This window comes from Globicephala melas, chromosome 8 (genome assembly GCF_963455315.2).
Source record: "Globicephala melas chromosome 8, mGloMel1.2, whole genome shotgun sequence".
NCBI lineage: Eukaryota > Metazoa > Chordata > Mammalia > Artiodactyla > Delphinidae > Globicephala > Globicephala melas.
Genome location: NC_083321.1, coordinates 13,705,728 through 13,722,123, shown reverse-complemented (window position 1 = coordinate 13,722,123; position 16,396 = coordinate 13,705,728). Strand labels below are relative to the sequence as shown.

General features: G+C 42.6%; 1 protein-coding gene across 10 annotated transcripts in view; it reads right to left on the bottom strand.

Moving 5' to 3' along the window:
- The window catches only part of AMBRA1 (autophagy and beclin 1 regulator 1), a 175,544-nt gene that overhangs the window by 30,830 nt on the left and 128,318 nt on the right, over positions 1-16,396 (bottom strand). For all 10 annotated transcript variants that reach the window (XM_060303259.1, XM_060303266.1, XM_030864561.2 and 7 more), the window contains 3 exons: positions 13,902-14,012; positions 1,182-1,370; positions 174-328 (listed from right to left, as the gene is read on the bottom strand). In XM_060303259.1, the coding sequence (XP_060159242.1) occupies positions 174-328; positions 1,182-1,370; positions 13,902-14,012 (455 nt within the window). The remainder of the gene's footprint in view (positions 1-173; positions 329-1,181; positions 1,371-13,901; positions 14,013-16,396) is intronic.

Below are 16,396 nucleotides of genomic sequence, written 5' to 3'. Positions count from 1 at the left end.
TTCCAAAAGTGCGGCCTGCTGGTCATTACTAGGCTGGACTGGAGTCCTTCCTGGCTCCTTACGGGCATGACATCTCTGGTCCTGGCTGGGAGACCACAACCTTGTCCTGCATTACCCTGCCAGCCAGGCCTAGGAGAGCCGCCATACAGTGAAGCCACGAGCAATGCACTCACCCTCATGGAGGTCTCGCCACCATGGGCCTGTTGCAGCCTGAAGACCTGGGCCACCATGTGCTCCGTGGAGGGGTGCAGCAGGATCCTTCGTGAGGCCAAGCCCACCATTACATATCGACCCATCGGGGACAGGCTCACTGAAATGGCATTGGGACCTGAGGGCCAGAAAAACAGAGAGACATCTCCCAGAGTTCTTGTTATTACAAGGGAATAATTTTCCCTCTTAGTCTTTTCTCTTTCTCTGTAATCTTCATCTTTGTTTGGTCATCCTGGGGTTAATCTCATAGGATTGTAGTGAAGAGTACAATGAGAAGGCATGTAAAGTATTGAGTACAGTGTTTGACACATAAAAGTACTTAATAAATGCTAATCAGTATTATCATAGAATCACATTAAAAAAATTATTATACTGTAAATACTATTTTGAAATCTACTTTTTTCACTTCATCCATTGCGAACATTTTTCACCATTAAATAGTCTTCTGTAAGAGCATTTTAAAGGCCAAATGGTATTCTGCCTTATTAATGCACCATTATTTCTTTAAGCAACTCTTCACAATTTGACATTTTTCTCTATGATAAATAACACTGCTGTGAACATCCTTCTGAATAAATCTTGCATAGTTTTCTGATTATTTCCTTAGAAGTGAAATTACTGGATCAAAGAGAACATACATTTTGGGGGCTTTTAATACACAATGCCAAACGGCCTTGCAGTGTGTGTGTGCCCACTTCCCCAAGCCATGGCCAAGAACGAAGCTCTCCCTTATTCCTGCCCATAACAACAGGAGTATGCTGGTGATGCCACTGTGGTAGGGAGGACTCTTATTCTGAGATTCTTCTGCAATGCTACCAGCCAGCACAAAGCAATCTTCCTCTGACACGTGCCCCAGTGAAGCAGGGGCAGTATGTGACCATTACTCCCACCTAAGCTATACCTCACCTAGGAATGCCCAGGCCAAGGTACCAGCATCCCTTTGTCACTAGGTTGGGCTTCCTATCCCTTACCAAATCGCTTGGTGTAGAGCATTTCGCCCAGGTTATGGGGGGCCAGAGAGTACACTGCCAGGATGCCTTCATCAGGAAAGCCCCTTTGGCTGCTAGGGATGAAAGCCGCCAGAAGCTGGCCATCTGCAGAAATGTCACAGCTGGCATCATTGTAGATCTTGCAGTTCTGCACCAGCACATTCATGGAGGCTGCATCAGACAAAGAAAGAAAAGAGGGTAAGAAAGTTTGGAGTTGATGGTATAAAAAATTCTGGGTCAAGAAATCTGGGGGCCTCTCTAAGGGCCTGAACCTGAACCCTCTCTAGAAATACTAAAGGCTGCCTTATCAAACTAAAATGTCATGGAACAAGCAACACAAGACACACAAAAGATATGTCTCTTCTACCACTTTAATAGGAAACTACAGAGAGTCAACACAACCATAACCACATGCTGAGTCTTAGCTCACACTTAGGAAACATCATTTGAGAGTTGAGCTAGGGAAAAAGTTATTAAAAATTGTTCCTGGAGAGCCACTCAACAGCTGTTATTGTCCAAAACTGAGATGAATGAAAATGTAAACCCACTGATTCCAAGAAATAGGTGATCCAGGTAAAACTTCCTTGGGGGTGAGAATCCTACTCCCCAACTCTATGTGACCTTGGAGAAGGAAATCATTTCACCAGTTTTCGTCTTATTTTCTCATTTAAGAAAACTGGAGCATTTAGGGACTTCAGTCTTCTGGACGGCTCCTTGCTAATGCTAATCCCTAATTCCACAAGAGAGGATGAAGAGAAACAAAGCCTAGCCCTGGCTGGATGGCTGGAACTATTTTCATTTCTCACTACGCTCTATCCCTCACCCATACCATAAGCCAATGACCATGGGCAGCCCCAGTCTGCACATAGCAGTTACGGAGAATTAAGCACAGTCAGCCAGGCAGCAGGCACGCTCAGCACCAGCGACGGAACGGGTGGGGTTGGAGGTGGGGTGGAGGAATGCCTGTCGGTGGGGAGAATCGTGCCACATGACAGGACTAATGAGATGTTAGCTAGCTCTGGGGCTGCGCCCGCATGATTTGTTCCGGTTTTCATTTGAATCCCTCTCTGAGGCCCATTGTGCAAATCCCTGCCGGGAGGAAGTGGCCTACCCTTGATGTGAGCCTGGAATCAGATGGCCCACACCATGGGCATGAGCAGAACAGCACAACACATCCAAAGGGATCAAGCTCCTCTGGGCTCTGTCTCATTTAGATCTACTTACATGCAAAGAGACTAATTCACTTTCTCTTATTTGAAGGAGATCACTTCAGATGTCCACTGTCAGAGGCATTATGGTTAAAACAAACAAAAAGGCAAGCTCAACTGCCCTCACCAGATTCCAGGTGATCTACTCCAGGAAGCCAAATGGCCTGACCAGGAAGGTCAAGGGCAAGTTTCCCCAGGAAATTACCTTAAGGAAAACAAAACAAAGAGCTGCTTTCCAGGGGGAACTTGAGACTTATGGGATCAGGGATTCAGAGTGATTTCTAAAACTCTATATCCATCCCCCTTTCCCTGTGTGTGTTGTTAATGAAGCCATAGAGATGACAGAGGAGATCAAAAAAGACATCAGAACACATTGATTAGGCTATTGTGCCAACTCCTGGGGGCTGACACCTACAGCACCATTACACATAAAGCTGAGGAGGGACCACAAGGATGGTTCTGTTTGCTAACTAATAAGATAATGACATCCAAATACTCATTGCTATCACCATTAGGGCTCTGTACTGCTCAACTTCCAACCCACCATCTGCTCGAGCCTGTATGGCTAGATTTATCTAGTTAGCATTGAGACTGTCTGCTCCTTACTCAGGGTCCCAAGCCTGTTGCCAAAAAGATAATCTCCTCCCCCGTCCCAGGACTGACACATGATTACAGTTGGGGATACAGAACCAAAGCAACTGCGGGAGCTTCAAGAGTGAGTCCAGGGACTTCCCTAGTGGCGCAGTGGTTAAGAATCTGCCTGCCAATGCAGGGGACACGGGTTCGAGCCCTGGTCTAGGAAGATCCCACATGCCGCGGAGCAACTAAGCCCCTGCGCCACAACTACTGAGCCTGCACTCTAGAGCCCGCGAGCCATGACTACTGAGCCTGCGTGTGCCATAACTACTGAAGCCCGCGTGCCTAGAGCCCATGCTCTGCAACAAGAGAAGCTAATGCAATGAGAAGCCTGCCTACCGCAACGAAGAGTAGCCCCGGCTCGCTGCAACTAGAGAAAGCCCGCGTGCAGCAACAAAGACCCAACACAGCCAAAAATAAAATAAATTAAAAAAAAAAAAAAGTGAGTCCATCTTGGTTTTCTAACCTTTACGTTGGCACAATCCTCAGAAAGGTAAAAACAAACTGACAATTTAGACTGCAACCATCAAAGGCAGAAAGAGAAAGAAAGCAATGACAAGTATTAAGTAGGACATGAAAATAAACAGAAAAGGAAATGGGACTCTGTGGGCTTTAAGACAGCTTTGTATGGTTTCCATTTTATCTACATTTAATGTCCCAAAAATGCATGGTGAGTATTTTATGAAAGTCAGCTTTTCTATCTTGCTGTTACAGATATCTAGCTTGTATGTGTTAACCTGCAATTCAGTCAAACATATAGAAGCCTACAATGACCCTCAAAACTCACCACCAACATTAAAAAAGCACTGAACTAGATACTGCCAGATTAATTACTAAGAGGGGTCTGCGGGTGAGGGGGCAAGTACAAGTAAGGTTTTCCTTCTTTTGGGAGGCTCGGCTCTAAGCCCACGAAAAACTGGGCATATAGACAAAAAGCATTTTGTCAGCCTCAAATTCAAGCCATGGTGTTTGTGTTTGTACTGTAGTATGATGATTCCAAGTCAATGGCCATCTCCCAAATTTTGTCCCCTCCCCTCAACTCCACCCAATTTCACAACTGCTCCCAGTTCCTGCAGTGAGCTCAGAGAGAGATATGCAAATAACAAGTGAAAAGAGAATGCTAAAAATTAAAATAGAGCTTCTCCAGCAGCATGTTTCCCTTTCAGAACTTGTACAGCTAGGGATCTAGGGTTTTACTTCTACCATAATGAAGGGGATGTAGTAGGCACAGAGTGATCTGGTAGCTTCACTGAGTAGTGGGTGGTGTGTTTACAGTTTCATTAATATTTCAAAGCTCCAATTAGCAATTTACATTTATTGCTTGTTGTATATTAATTTCATGGAAATTAATATACAACAAGCAATGGAAATGGAAATGTTCAGATGGAACATGGAATGGAAATGGAAATGTTCAGTTACAGTGGTGAGTGGTCACTGCTTCAATTCGCTCATGCAGCTTCTTCTCGTAAGGCTGAAATTTTGATGAGTTAATTTACAAAGGGAGAGATTTCCTGGGTCTCTGTTACTTCTTTTCTCAGGCCATAGCAAAGTAATGCACTAATGACAAGGAGAGCTCATCCTTTTTGGACTCAATAATGATGTAAGCAGGTAGAGAAAAAGGTGAAGTTAAATACAGTTTAAGACAGTGGCAACCCACACACCACTAGAAATCTTTGTTCTGCTCCCTGCCTTGCCTTACCACAGCGGTTCTCAAGTTTCAGCATGCATCATAATCACCTGGAGGGCTTATTAAAACACAGAATGCTGGGGTGAGGCCTGAGAATTTGTATTTTTAGCAAGTTCCCAGGCGTCTGATGTTGCTGGTCTGGGACCACACTTGAAAACTGCTGTCTCACCAAACAGTCCTTGACCCCTGAGCTGGAGCTCCAGGAAACTGCCCTGCACTTAAAGGCAAAACAATTGTGGGGAATGATGATGGAGCAGTTAGCTGGGCAGCTGAGAATGGAAATAAAGTCTAGGAAAAAAAGGATTTTTCAAATCAAAACTGCTTAAGAGCTTCAGGGGGCAGCTCCAGGAGGAGCAAAAACGATGCAGAAGACAGCAGGAAGCCATGTTCCAGACTGTGCAATGTAATCTCCTCCTAATTATAAATGATTTCCAAGTTAAAATGCCCTAGCAGGGAATGGGAGGGGTAAGAAGTACTGATGCCTGGAGGAGCAGAGGGCTCTGCCTTTCTATCAGCTCCATAAATTATAAACAAACACCTTGTACAAAGATCGGTTTGTAGCCTGTTGCTGGCTGGCCAGATGAGGCCACAGGAGCGATGAGCAGTTGCAGTACTTTTACAAATTCATTAGATATGGATTTGGAAAACCCAAAGGGGTTTAAATCAGCAGGAAAATTTCCTTTTCACTATCTCTGAGCCCTCAGAGTTCAGAATAGGACCTCCTGCACAGAGCTCCAATGACACTATATAAGCATTCCCAACGGCACCAATCACTACATCCTCTCTGGATGTGTGTGTGCCCCACACACTGCTCAGCCCCTGGGTTTCTTAAGGTCCGTTCCGTCAGGGCACCCTGGTGACTAATGCTATTCTCCCGTAAGAGTTCACTCTTAAAAACCACAGTGAATCTAATGAGCTGTTTTTTTTCCCATGAGAGTGGTTTCAAAATTATCTATGTTATATGAGGCCTTATTCACAAATTTCTAAACGCTTTACAGATAGTAATTCATTAATCCTGTATCTCAACTAAGAGAAACAGGTGGTAACACTCTTTAGCCTAATTCTAGAAAAGAGTTAAATTCAATTCAGATAAGTCAGATGACCTCTTAACAACACAGTGGCTGCTGAACACGTGAGTAAAACTGAGGGCCAGTGGCTCCCAGGCATGAGCTGTGCCAAAGCCAAACACTTCCCTCCTCTGGGAAGTATGCAAGGTTCAGAAACAAATCCTACAGATTCCCAACTGAACTCTGCTGACAGCTGAATCTACCAGATTCAGAACTGTAACTAGACTTTATTCAGACCAACCAGGAAAAGCAGTTAGAGTTAATTACAGGAGCCTCAGGTGAAAATGACTGTCATTCTAGAGGGTAATACCATGGCAAGGAACACTGGCCACCATCAGACATATACACCCTAAACTCCTAGAATGCCAAGTATTTCCCAAGGCCAAAACTCTGAGAAAAATAGGGCACTTTTAAAAAGCAGAATTCTAACACCGCACAGGACTTAAATGAGGAAGAAAGGTGAGCCAAACTAAATGAGTCAATCTGGTTGCACATGATGCTTTTTGATCAGCTCAGGTTTTACAACAGCCATGATCAAAGGAAGTAAGAAGGAACACAGAAGGTGAATGACAGGAAGTTGTAGTCAGAACAAGTGGAGGCTTGTACAAAGAATGTTAAGGACAACCAAAAAGACCGTCTCAGCTCTGCTAGCAGCATATCCAAAGCCTGTATTCTTCTGAATATTTGTTTTTTCTATCAAAGAAAATTGTCTCCAACTGGGGAGAAACAACGTGCTTCAGAAGGATCAGAAGCCAATTACAGAAGAGGCAACAGGTTAAAAGAGAACTATCTTTTTTACATGAACATCACTTTACAGAGATGGAAAATACACCTCTCAGAGTACTGAAAACAGGGGCAGGGGTGACTTTAGAATTATAGCCATACTCTCAAAGAATCACGGTATAATTTCCAAGAAAAAGACATGATAAAAAGAGCTAACATTTACTGACCATTTACTACAGAAAGTGCCAGATGCCGTTCAGAGTGCCTGACATGTATCAATGTTAACTAATTTAATTCTCCTAACAATCCTATGAGGTTGGCACTATTATAACCCTCATTTTATAGACAAGGAAACTAAGGTGTAGAGAGATTAAGTAACCAAGGTCACACTGCTAGAAGGTGGCTGAGCAAAACTTGAACCTGGACATTGTAGCTGAAGAGTTCATTTGCTTAACCATCACAGGACAGTTCACAAAGAAAACGTTATCAAAGAACTACCTCTCCCTATGCTTGTGAAAAAAAGGGAAGAAAAAAGCATCAGGCTCAGACCTTTAAAGTATAAAAAGTACCAAGTAATTCCAATACTATTTAAGCTGTTCCAGACAAAAAGAAAAACTTTCAAATTATATTTGTAACACAAGCATAACACTGATACCAAAACTCATAGATTTTATGAAAAAGAATAGGATAGATCCATCTCACAAATTTCAAGGAAAAAACTCTTAAGTAAATTATTAGCAAGCTACATGGAAAGAATGTAATGTTAAAGCATATACCATGAACCAGGTGGGGTTTATTCAAGGGATGTAAGGTTGGGTTCAATATTACAGAATCTATCAACATAATGATTTCGGGGCTTCCCTGATGGTGGTGGTGGTTAAGAACCCACCTGCCAAAAAAAAAAAAAAAAGAACCCGCCTGCCAATGCAGGGGACACGGGTTTAAGCCCTGGTCTGGGAAGATCCCACAAGTCATGGAGCAACTAAGCCCATGCACTGCTACTACTGAGCCTGCGCTCTAGAGCCCGCGAGCCACAACTACTGGAGCCTGCATGCCTAGAGCCCATGCTCCGCAACAAGGGAAGCCTCCACGATGAGAAGCCTGCGCACCACAACGAAGAGTAGACCCTGCTCATCACAACTAGAGAAAGCCCGCGCAGCAATGAAGACCCAACGCAGCCAAAAATAGATAAATTAAAAACAATAATAATCAAGGGATGTTTATTGGTACTATTGGGATTTAAAAATTAATTTAAGGTCAATTAAGTCTCCAGATACTTGTTTAAAAAAAACCATAATGATCTCATTATTACGTCAAAGGAGAGAAAAAAACATGATCATCTTCAGAGATGCTGATAAGGCAGGACTAAATTTAACATCTATTCTTTTTTTTTGCGGGGGCGGTTAGGGGGGGAGTCCTAACCACTGAACCGCCAGGGAATTCCGAGTATATTCTTGATTAAAAACTCACAATAAAATAAGAATAATGACTTCCTTAAAACAATAAACTAGTTCTGGTTCAACCCAAAAGTCAGCAATATGCTTACTGGGAAAAAGCTAGAAGTTTTTCTACTGAAATGATATGAGGATGCCTGCTATTATTTAACATTGTTCTGATGGTAGCAGCCAATGCACTTAGACAAGAGGAAGAAATCACAGGTGTACAACTTGGAACAGAGGAGGTAAAATTAATACTATTTACAGATAACATACTTAGAAAACCCATGAGATTTAATTGAATAACAACTATAATTAGTAAACAAATTCAGTAAAATAGAAATTTTTTTTAAAGCTTGTAACAATAAACTTTAAAAATGTATAAAATTACACAAAGAAAACTTTAAAACATTCCTAAGACCACAAGAGAGACCTGGAGAAACTGAAAAATCATACCATGTTCTTACATAAGAAGATACCATAACAATATTGAGTCTCCGTAAGTTACTTTATATGTTCAATACGATCGCATTAATTACACTAACAGAATTTTTTCAGGGGGGTGAAGGGAAGAAGCGAGGTAGTTTTAAAGTCCATACAGAAAACCAAAATGTTCAAGCAAGCAAGAAATTTTGGATTAAAAAAATAACAAGAGGAGACTAGTCCTACCAGATTCTAAAACAGAGCCTCAAACTTAAACCAATATGGTACTGTTACATGAATAATCAAGACAGATCCCTGGGACAGAAGAGACAGAATAAATACATCCAAATACTCAACAGGAAATTAACAGGATGAAAGTGACATCCCAAATCAATGGGGACAAATAGATCATTTTATAAACTGGTTGCGACAAATGAGTAGCACGTGGGAGAAAAGTTGGATCATACTCTGCTTATTTAGCACTAGGTTAAACTTCTGATGAATCAAAGATTTAAAGGAAAAAACTAAAATATAAAAGTACTAACTGATCTTCTTGATGCTGCCACAAAATCTAGGAACCATAAAAGGAAAGTTGGATAATTCTGACTACTTAAAATAAGTTCTATGACAAAAATAACCTTCAGCAGAGTCAAAAGACAAATGACAACCAGGAAACTCCTATTATGAGTTAATTTTCTGATTTATAAAGAGCTCCTGTAGAACTGGTAAGGAAAAGATCAATAACACAATAAAAAAAAAAATAGGTAAAGCACAGAGACAAGCCAAGAAAAGGCAACACATGTGGCTAAATGTATGCAGAGCCACACAACCTGGTTTATAATATGAGAAATACAAATTTAAAATACCTACATACTATTTTTTGGCTACACCACGCGGCTTGCAGGATCCTAGTTTCCTGACCAGGGACTGAACCCTCGCCCCCAACAGTGGAAGTGCAGAGCCCTAACCACTGGACCGCCAGGGAAGTCCCACCTACATAGTTTTTTTTACCATCAGATTTGTAAATACCCCAAAATATGATAGCACATTCTACAAGCAAGAGTTTAGGGACACATGCACCCTCATGAACCACAAGCGAGTGTATAAATTGGTATCATCTCTACAGAGGGTGATTTAGCAGTATCTACCGAAATCACGAATCTACATATTCTTCCTCCCTACAATTCCATTTCTAGGAATTTATCCTACGTTATACTTGCACATGTGCAAAATGACAAACTGTGGCATGGTTTGTATAGCAAAAGACTGGAAACAACTTAAAAGTTCCTCAGCAGAGGGGCTCCCCTGGTGTTCCAGGGGTCAAGACTCTACACTCCCAACGCAGGTGGCCTGGGTTCAATCCCTGGTTAGGGAACTAGATCCCGCATGCTGCAACTAAAGATTCTGCATGCCACAACGAACATCCCACGTGCCACAACTAAGACCCGGAGCAGACAAAAAAAAAAAAAAAAAAAAAAATTCCTCAGCAGAACACTGGTTAAAAAATAACTGGTTAAAAAATGGACAGTGGGGGGACTTTCTTGGTGGCAAAGTGGTTAAGAATCTGCCTGCCTGGTCCAGGAAGGTCTCACATGCCGCGGAGCAACTAAGCCCGTGTGCCACAACTACTGAGCCTCCGCTCTAGAGCCCGCGAGTTACAACTACTGAGCCTGTGTGCCACAACTACTGAAGCCCGCATGCCTAGAGCCTGTGCTCTGCAACAAGAGAAGCCACTGCAATGAGAAGCCCGCGCACCACAACAAAGAGTAGTCCCCGCTTGCCACAACTAGAGAAAGCCCACGTGCAGCAACAAAGACCCAACACAGCCATAAATAAATAAATAAATGTGTGTGTGTGTGTGTGTGTGTGTGTGTGTATATATATATATATATATATAAAGGACAGTGGGATACTAGGCAGCCATTAAAAAAGAATTGAGTAAATGCTTTATGTACTGATACGGAAAGATCACCAAGACATAAAGTAAAGAAAGCAAGGTACAGAAAGAAAAGTATGTATAACATGCTACCATTTAGGTTAAGTAGAGGTGGAAAAACAAACATTTGCATGTACTTGTATATACATACGATATCGTTGAAGAGGTATGCAAGACACTGCTCATTGTGGTTGCCTATGGGGTGGAGTGGTGGGTAGCTGGGAGCAGGGTTGGGAAACTTTTCACTGTATATCCTTTTATATTTTAAAAATCTTTGGTAAATGTATTTCAGATTATAATAAAAGAAACGAAGCAAATAAAATAACGAAACAGAGTACCTAGGGAAAATTATGGCAAACACCTGGGCCAGAAATCTATAAACAAGCAAACAGTATTTAATAAGGGAAAAGGTAGATTGCATTTGATTTCTAGTAAACAGTATATTATTGAACATGCGGCTTAAAAGCACTTAGAAAAAAATGATTGCTACTGAGGTTTCACTAAGATCAGGACATGAAAAAATTGACCTCATTTTCATGGTCTGATAAGGATACCAAGATTGGCATACTGGGAAATGCTATAGAAGGGGCTATCTTGATTACTTTAAGGTACCTGACCAACTCTTACAATACCCTATAGACAAGATAGAAAAATATGGGCTTCACATGCGAACAACCAAGCCTAGGTGCAAATTCGTGAACCAAAACTGACACAGAGCAAGCCCACAGGAACATACCACAATGCTTGGTGCAAAGTCCTGACTGATGCACTAGTTTTGCTAGCAATCCAAAGTTAAGACAGAGGGGGGACTTCCCTGGTGGCACAACTGGTTAAGAGTCTGCGCTCCCGGGACTCCCTGGTGGCGCAGTGGTTAAGAATCCACCTGCCAATGCTGGGGACACGGGTTCGAGCCCTGGTCCAGGAAGATCCCACATGCCACGGAGCAGCTAAGCCCGTGTGCCACAATTACTGAGCCTGTGCTCTAGAGCCTGCGAACCACAACTACTGAGCCTGCGCACCTAGAGCCCGTGCCTGGCAACAAGAGAAGCCACCACAATGAGAAGCCCACGCACCGCAACGAAGATTAACCCCTGTTCACCGCAACTCGAGAAAGCCCTCGCACAGCAACGAAGACCCAATGCAGCCAAAAATAAATAAATAAATGTATTTATTTTTTAAAAAAAGAACAGTCTGCACTCCCAATGCAGGGGGCCTGGGTTCAATCCCTGGTCAGGGAACTAGATCCCACATGCGTGCCACAACTAAGAATTCTCATGCCTCAACTAAGGAGCCCGCCTGCCATAACTAAGACCTGGCACAACCAAGTAAGTAAATAAATAAATATTTTTTTAAAAACCAGAAAAACAAAGTAAGACAGAGGGACTTCCCTGGTGGTCCAGTGATTAAGAACCCACCTTCCAATGCAGGGGACTCAGGTTTGATCCCTGGTCGGGGAACTAAGATCTTACATGCCTCGGGGCAACTAAGCACTCCCGCCACAACAAAAGAGCCCTCATGCTGCAACTAAGACCCTATGCAGCCAAAAAAAAAAAAAGAATTAAAGTACTTAGTGTTAAAAAAAAAAGAGAGAGAAAGTATGTTTATCAAATTAGAAGATGATGTAAGGTTGGGAAAAAAAGGGCTGAATCAAAGTTCAAAAAAATGTTGAGGCAGGAACTAAGAAGAGCAATTGACACTATTAAGATAAAACTTAACAGAAACAAATACAAACCTTTGGTTTTTAAAACATTCGAACTGCACAAGTAGTACAGAACAGTAAAGTCTTGGTTTATTAATAGTTATCAAGTATTTTTTTAATAAATAAATACATTTATTTATTATTTATTTATGTTTGGCTTCATTGGGTCCTCGTTGCTGTGCACGGGCTTTCTCTAGTTGTGGTGAGCAGGAGCTACTTTTCATTCCGGTGAGCAGGCTTCTCATTGCGGTGGCTTCCCTTGTTGCAGCACACGGGCCCAGTAGTTGTGGCTCGTAGGCTCAAGAGTGCAGGCTCAGTAGTTGTAGCGCATGGGCTTAGTTGCTTCACGGCATGTGGGATCTTCCTGGACCAGAGATCGAACCCGTGTCTCCTGCATTGGCAGGCAGATTCTTAACCACTGTGCAACCAGGGAAGTCCCATCAAGGAATTTTAAGTAACTGCAAACTCAATAGTGGCTTCAGAAAAAGCTGTTGAAATCTTAAGCTGAACTAACACTGTCCAAACCATCATTGTACTCTGTTTTGGACAGCTCTCATCTGGAGTGTTCTACGTTGTTCTGCCACCTCAAAGCTTAAAGGGGAAATGAGCAGAACTGTCAAGGATTTGAAAACCAGATCCTAAAAGGAATCTCAGGAATTCTGGCCCAAAAAGAATGATTTAAAGGGAAATGGCAGTTTATCTTCAAATAGCTTGAGAACTGTCACTTAGAAGAGACGTCATTAAACTTACTCTATGGAGATTCAGAGGTAGAACTAGGACCAATGGGAGGAAGTGACAGCAAGGGAAATGGTGGCTGGGTATAAGAAAAAACATTTGAACAGGAATTTAGCAGTGATGGACTAGGGCCAACTCATCAGACAGTGTGACCTATCTGAAGTGTTCAAGCAGAGGCTGAATCACTACTTCCCAAGGATGTGTGAGAGTCCGTCATCAGATAGAAAGTGAAATAAGATGTCTAAAATGCTGTGATTGGGCTTCCTTGGTGGCGCAGTGGTTGAGAATCCGCCTGCTAATGCAGGGGACATGGGTTCAGGCCCTGGTCCGGGAAGATCCCACATGCCGTGGAGCAACCAAGCCCGTGCACCACAACTGCTGAGCCTGCGCTCTGGAGCAGACGAGCCACAACTACTGAAGCCCGTGTGCCAAGACTGCTGAAGCCTGAGCGCCTGGAGCCTGTGCTCTGTGGCAGGGGAGGCCACCGCAGTGAGAAGCCCTCGCACTATGGCGAGGAGTGGCCCCCACTCGCTTCAACTGGAGAGGGCCCGCACACAGCAACGGAAGACCCAACACAGCCAATAAATAAATAAATTAATTAATTTTTTAAAAAATGATGTGGTTTCAATCGAACAACTGGGACATGGGATTGAGGACTCGTAGAAGCTGGGAAAATGGACTGATAGACAGACATGTTTGTAAATCACACATCAATCAGGCCACTCCCTTTGTTCTATTCAGATCTAGATTAATAAATGAGTTTATCATCACTGTAGTCTTTCCTCAAGGGTCTGGCTCTCAGTTCCTACACTCCCTTCTCCTTCTCTTCCTCTCAGTTCCACCCAAACTTCTAGGCTTGCGACAATGAACTACTAGTCGGTAAACTCCTGGGGCAGATATCTTCATTTTGGTGTCCACCTTAGCATTGTTCTGATCACTGTACCAAAGCATTGTTCACTGCTCAGGGTGGGTGCTCAATACACGTTTGTTGAATTGCTTAACGAGAGTCAGAGAAGAACTGCGGAAATGGCACATGGCAGTCAGCTGCTCAACGAGGCGATGAAAAATCCAGTGCTATGTGGGTTTCTGAGCTCTGGCTCACCAGTAAGAGTCAGACCTTCCACCAGTATCCCCAGTTCTACCTTGGCTTACCATTACTGATTTCTGGGAGGTCAAACTTAGTGAAGTCCCACCACTGGAGCCGGTAGGTAGTATTGGCAATGTTACTGGCCACGGCAGACTGTCCATCACCAATCACTGCCCCTGGTTGGGGAGAAGACAAAGAGAGCACATTATAGTGTTTATCTATATGTTTCCATTGCAAACATGAGACAAAACTAGGATTAGTAGAAAAGGGAGAAAAGAATCACAACTAAGGCTGAAGAAAGCTGACAAGCCCTATCTGTCAAGTCTCTATCTCAGAGAAACCAGACATGTTTCTCAAGAACAATTCTACATGTAAATATAGTATAATACAATATAGTATAGTATAGTATAGTATAGTATAGTATAGTATAGTATAGTATAATATAAATCAGCCCCCCTTCCCATTATTACATAACATTTACTGAGTGCCAACAATGTGGCACGTACTGTATATATCCTATCTGGTAGGCTCACAATCTAAAAAGACAAATGGGTGTTCATAAAAATTCTGGGAAAGACACATGAAAAATGGTAGGACACCATTAACACAGAAAAGCATTCAGTCCCTGGATGTCTTTGTGGTAAGCAGCACCCTCTGGGAGAAAGCATCTCCTTTGTATATGACCTTCCTCCTAATAAAACATCTCAAAAGGAGGCTTCCCCCGGGGAAGAGGCAGCCAGCATTCAGCTGATAGGATAGAGAGAGACAGCAAAGAACAAATGAGGTAATATTTGTTAATCTCTTCTGGACCTCTGGCATGTAACACAATAGAAATTTATGAGCCTAGCTTTTCCCCCTCAGAATATTTTTATTAAGGCAGTATTTTATAACTCCTGCCCTGCCCCACCCCAGGAGAACTTCCTTGAATCCAGATTCACTTGTAACATCTCACAGTTTAACTTTCCCTGAGACATACACTTCTGTATGACATTTTTTTCCTTGGTAACCAATTAAATAAAAAAGGGATTTTTTTAAAACAGGGTGACACTTTAATTTGCAGTTGTATTTCATTTTACTTGAACATGTCATCTCTTCCTCCTCCTCCTTCCGAGGTGCATTTCATACACACCCACCCTTCTGATCAGACAGAGCCAAACCCTCTTGGGAGAATAGAACATTCTTATGTGCTACACAACCTAAATGGTACTCTCTGCTGCAAGTCAACTCTGACTTTGAGAAACTGAACTTGTTAGAGCTGACTAGCCTTGGAACAATGGACAGTTCTATACCCAGATTCTTCAGTATCACCATTTTCCTCCTCTGCATTTCACTGCAAGAGGGTCTTGTCTTTTTTTTTTTTTCCCTCCTTTTAGAACGCTGCATTTATTGCTCTGCTACTCCTGGTGTTTCCCTGTTCTTTCCTCAGATGGTCAAGAGGTTGTTCAGAGAGAAAATGTCCTCCATATAAGCTATGAAATATGAGAAAAGTAGTCTTCTCACTCTTCCTCAGTTGCTTCAGGCCATTGCATGAGAAGACTCTTTTTTAACATTAGTTTACTGATAGAGTCTTTGTCCCTGTTTCAATTTGTTAAGAAAGGTACAAACAATTCATTCCCAAGATGATGATACTTCTAGATTAAAATATCGTCAACATGGGCAGGACTGCCCCCATGGGGGTGAAAACTATTCATGGTGGGGGAAAAATCTTAGAGAGTACAATCCCCAGTCCCTGCCAAAGTACTGCAGTATATGAACAGATACACAGCATTATCTGTGATATTAAAATTTCATGGGAGGGGGGTGATTAGGGAAAAAGATGTCTAAAAAGGCTCCTTAGGAAGGTAATGATAAAATAAAGGTTGAGAAATACTGTTTTAGATAAACCAATACCATCCAAACAATACATTCTTTATAATCTTGCAGGTTCAAAGACATTGTTCAAAATGGTCATGATCTCTCTGAAGGCCTAAGAAAGACAGCATTTGAGGGTTCTGTCAATGACCCACTGACCTCAAATCCCTATTGAGGGGGCTTCCCTGGTGGCGCAGTCGTTAAGAATCCGCCTGCCATTGCAGGGAACACGGGTTCAAGCCCTGGCCTGGGAAGATCCCACATGTCGTGGAGCAACTAAGCCCGTGCACCACAACTGCTGAACCTGTGCTCTAGAGCCCGTGAGCCACAACTACTGAGCCCACGTGCCACAACTACTGAAGCCCACGCACCTAGAGCCCGTGCTCCACAACAAGAGAAGCCACCACAATGACAAGCCCACACACCGCAACAAAGAGTAGCCGCCGCTTGCCGCGACTAGAGAAAACCTGTGCACAGCAACGAAGACCCAACGCAGAAAAAAAAAAAAAAAAATCCCTATTGAGGGCCCTGTGGCATATCGCTTAAATGAGGTAAATATATGCCTTTGCTTAAACTTTACAGAAAATTCTGTAATAATGATATCTGACTTGGGAAATTTTGCTGAACCTCTGGGTCATGAGGAGGGTAAGCTACCTATAGGACTTTCTTTTTGTAAATAAATAAATAAATTTATTTATTTATCCATCTA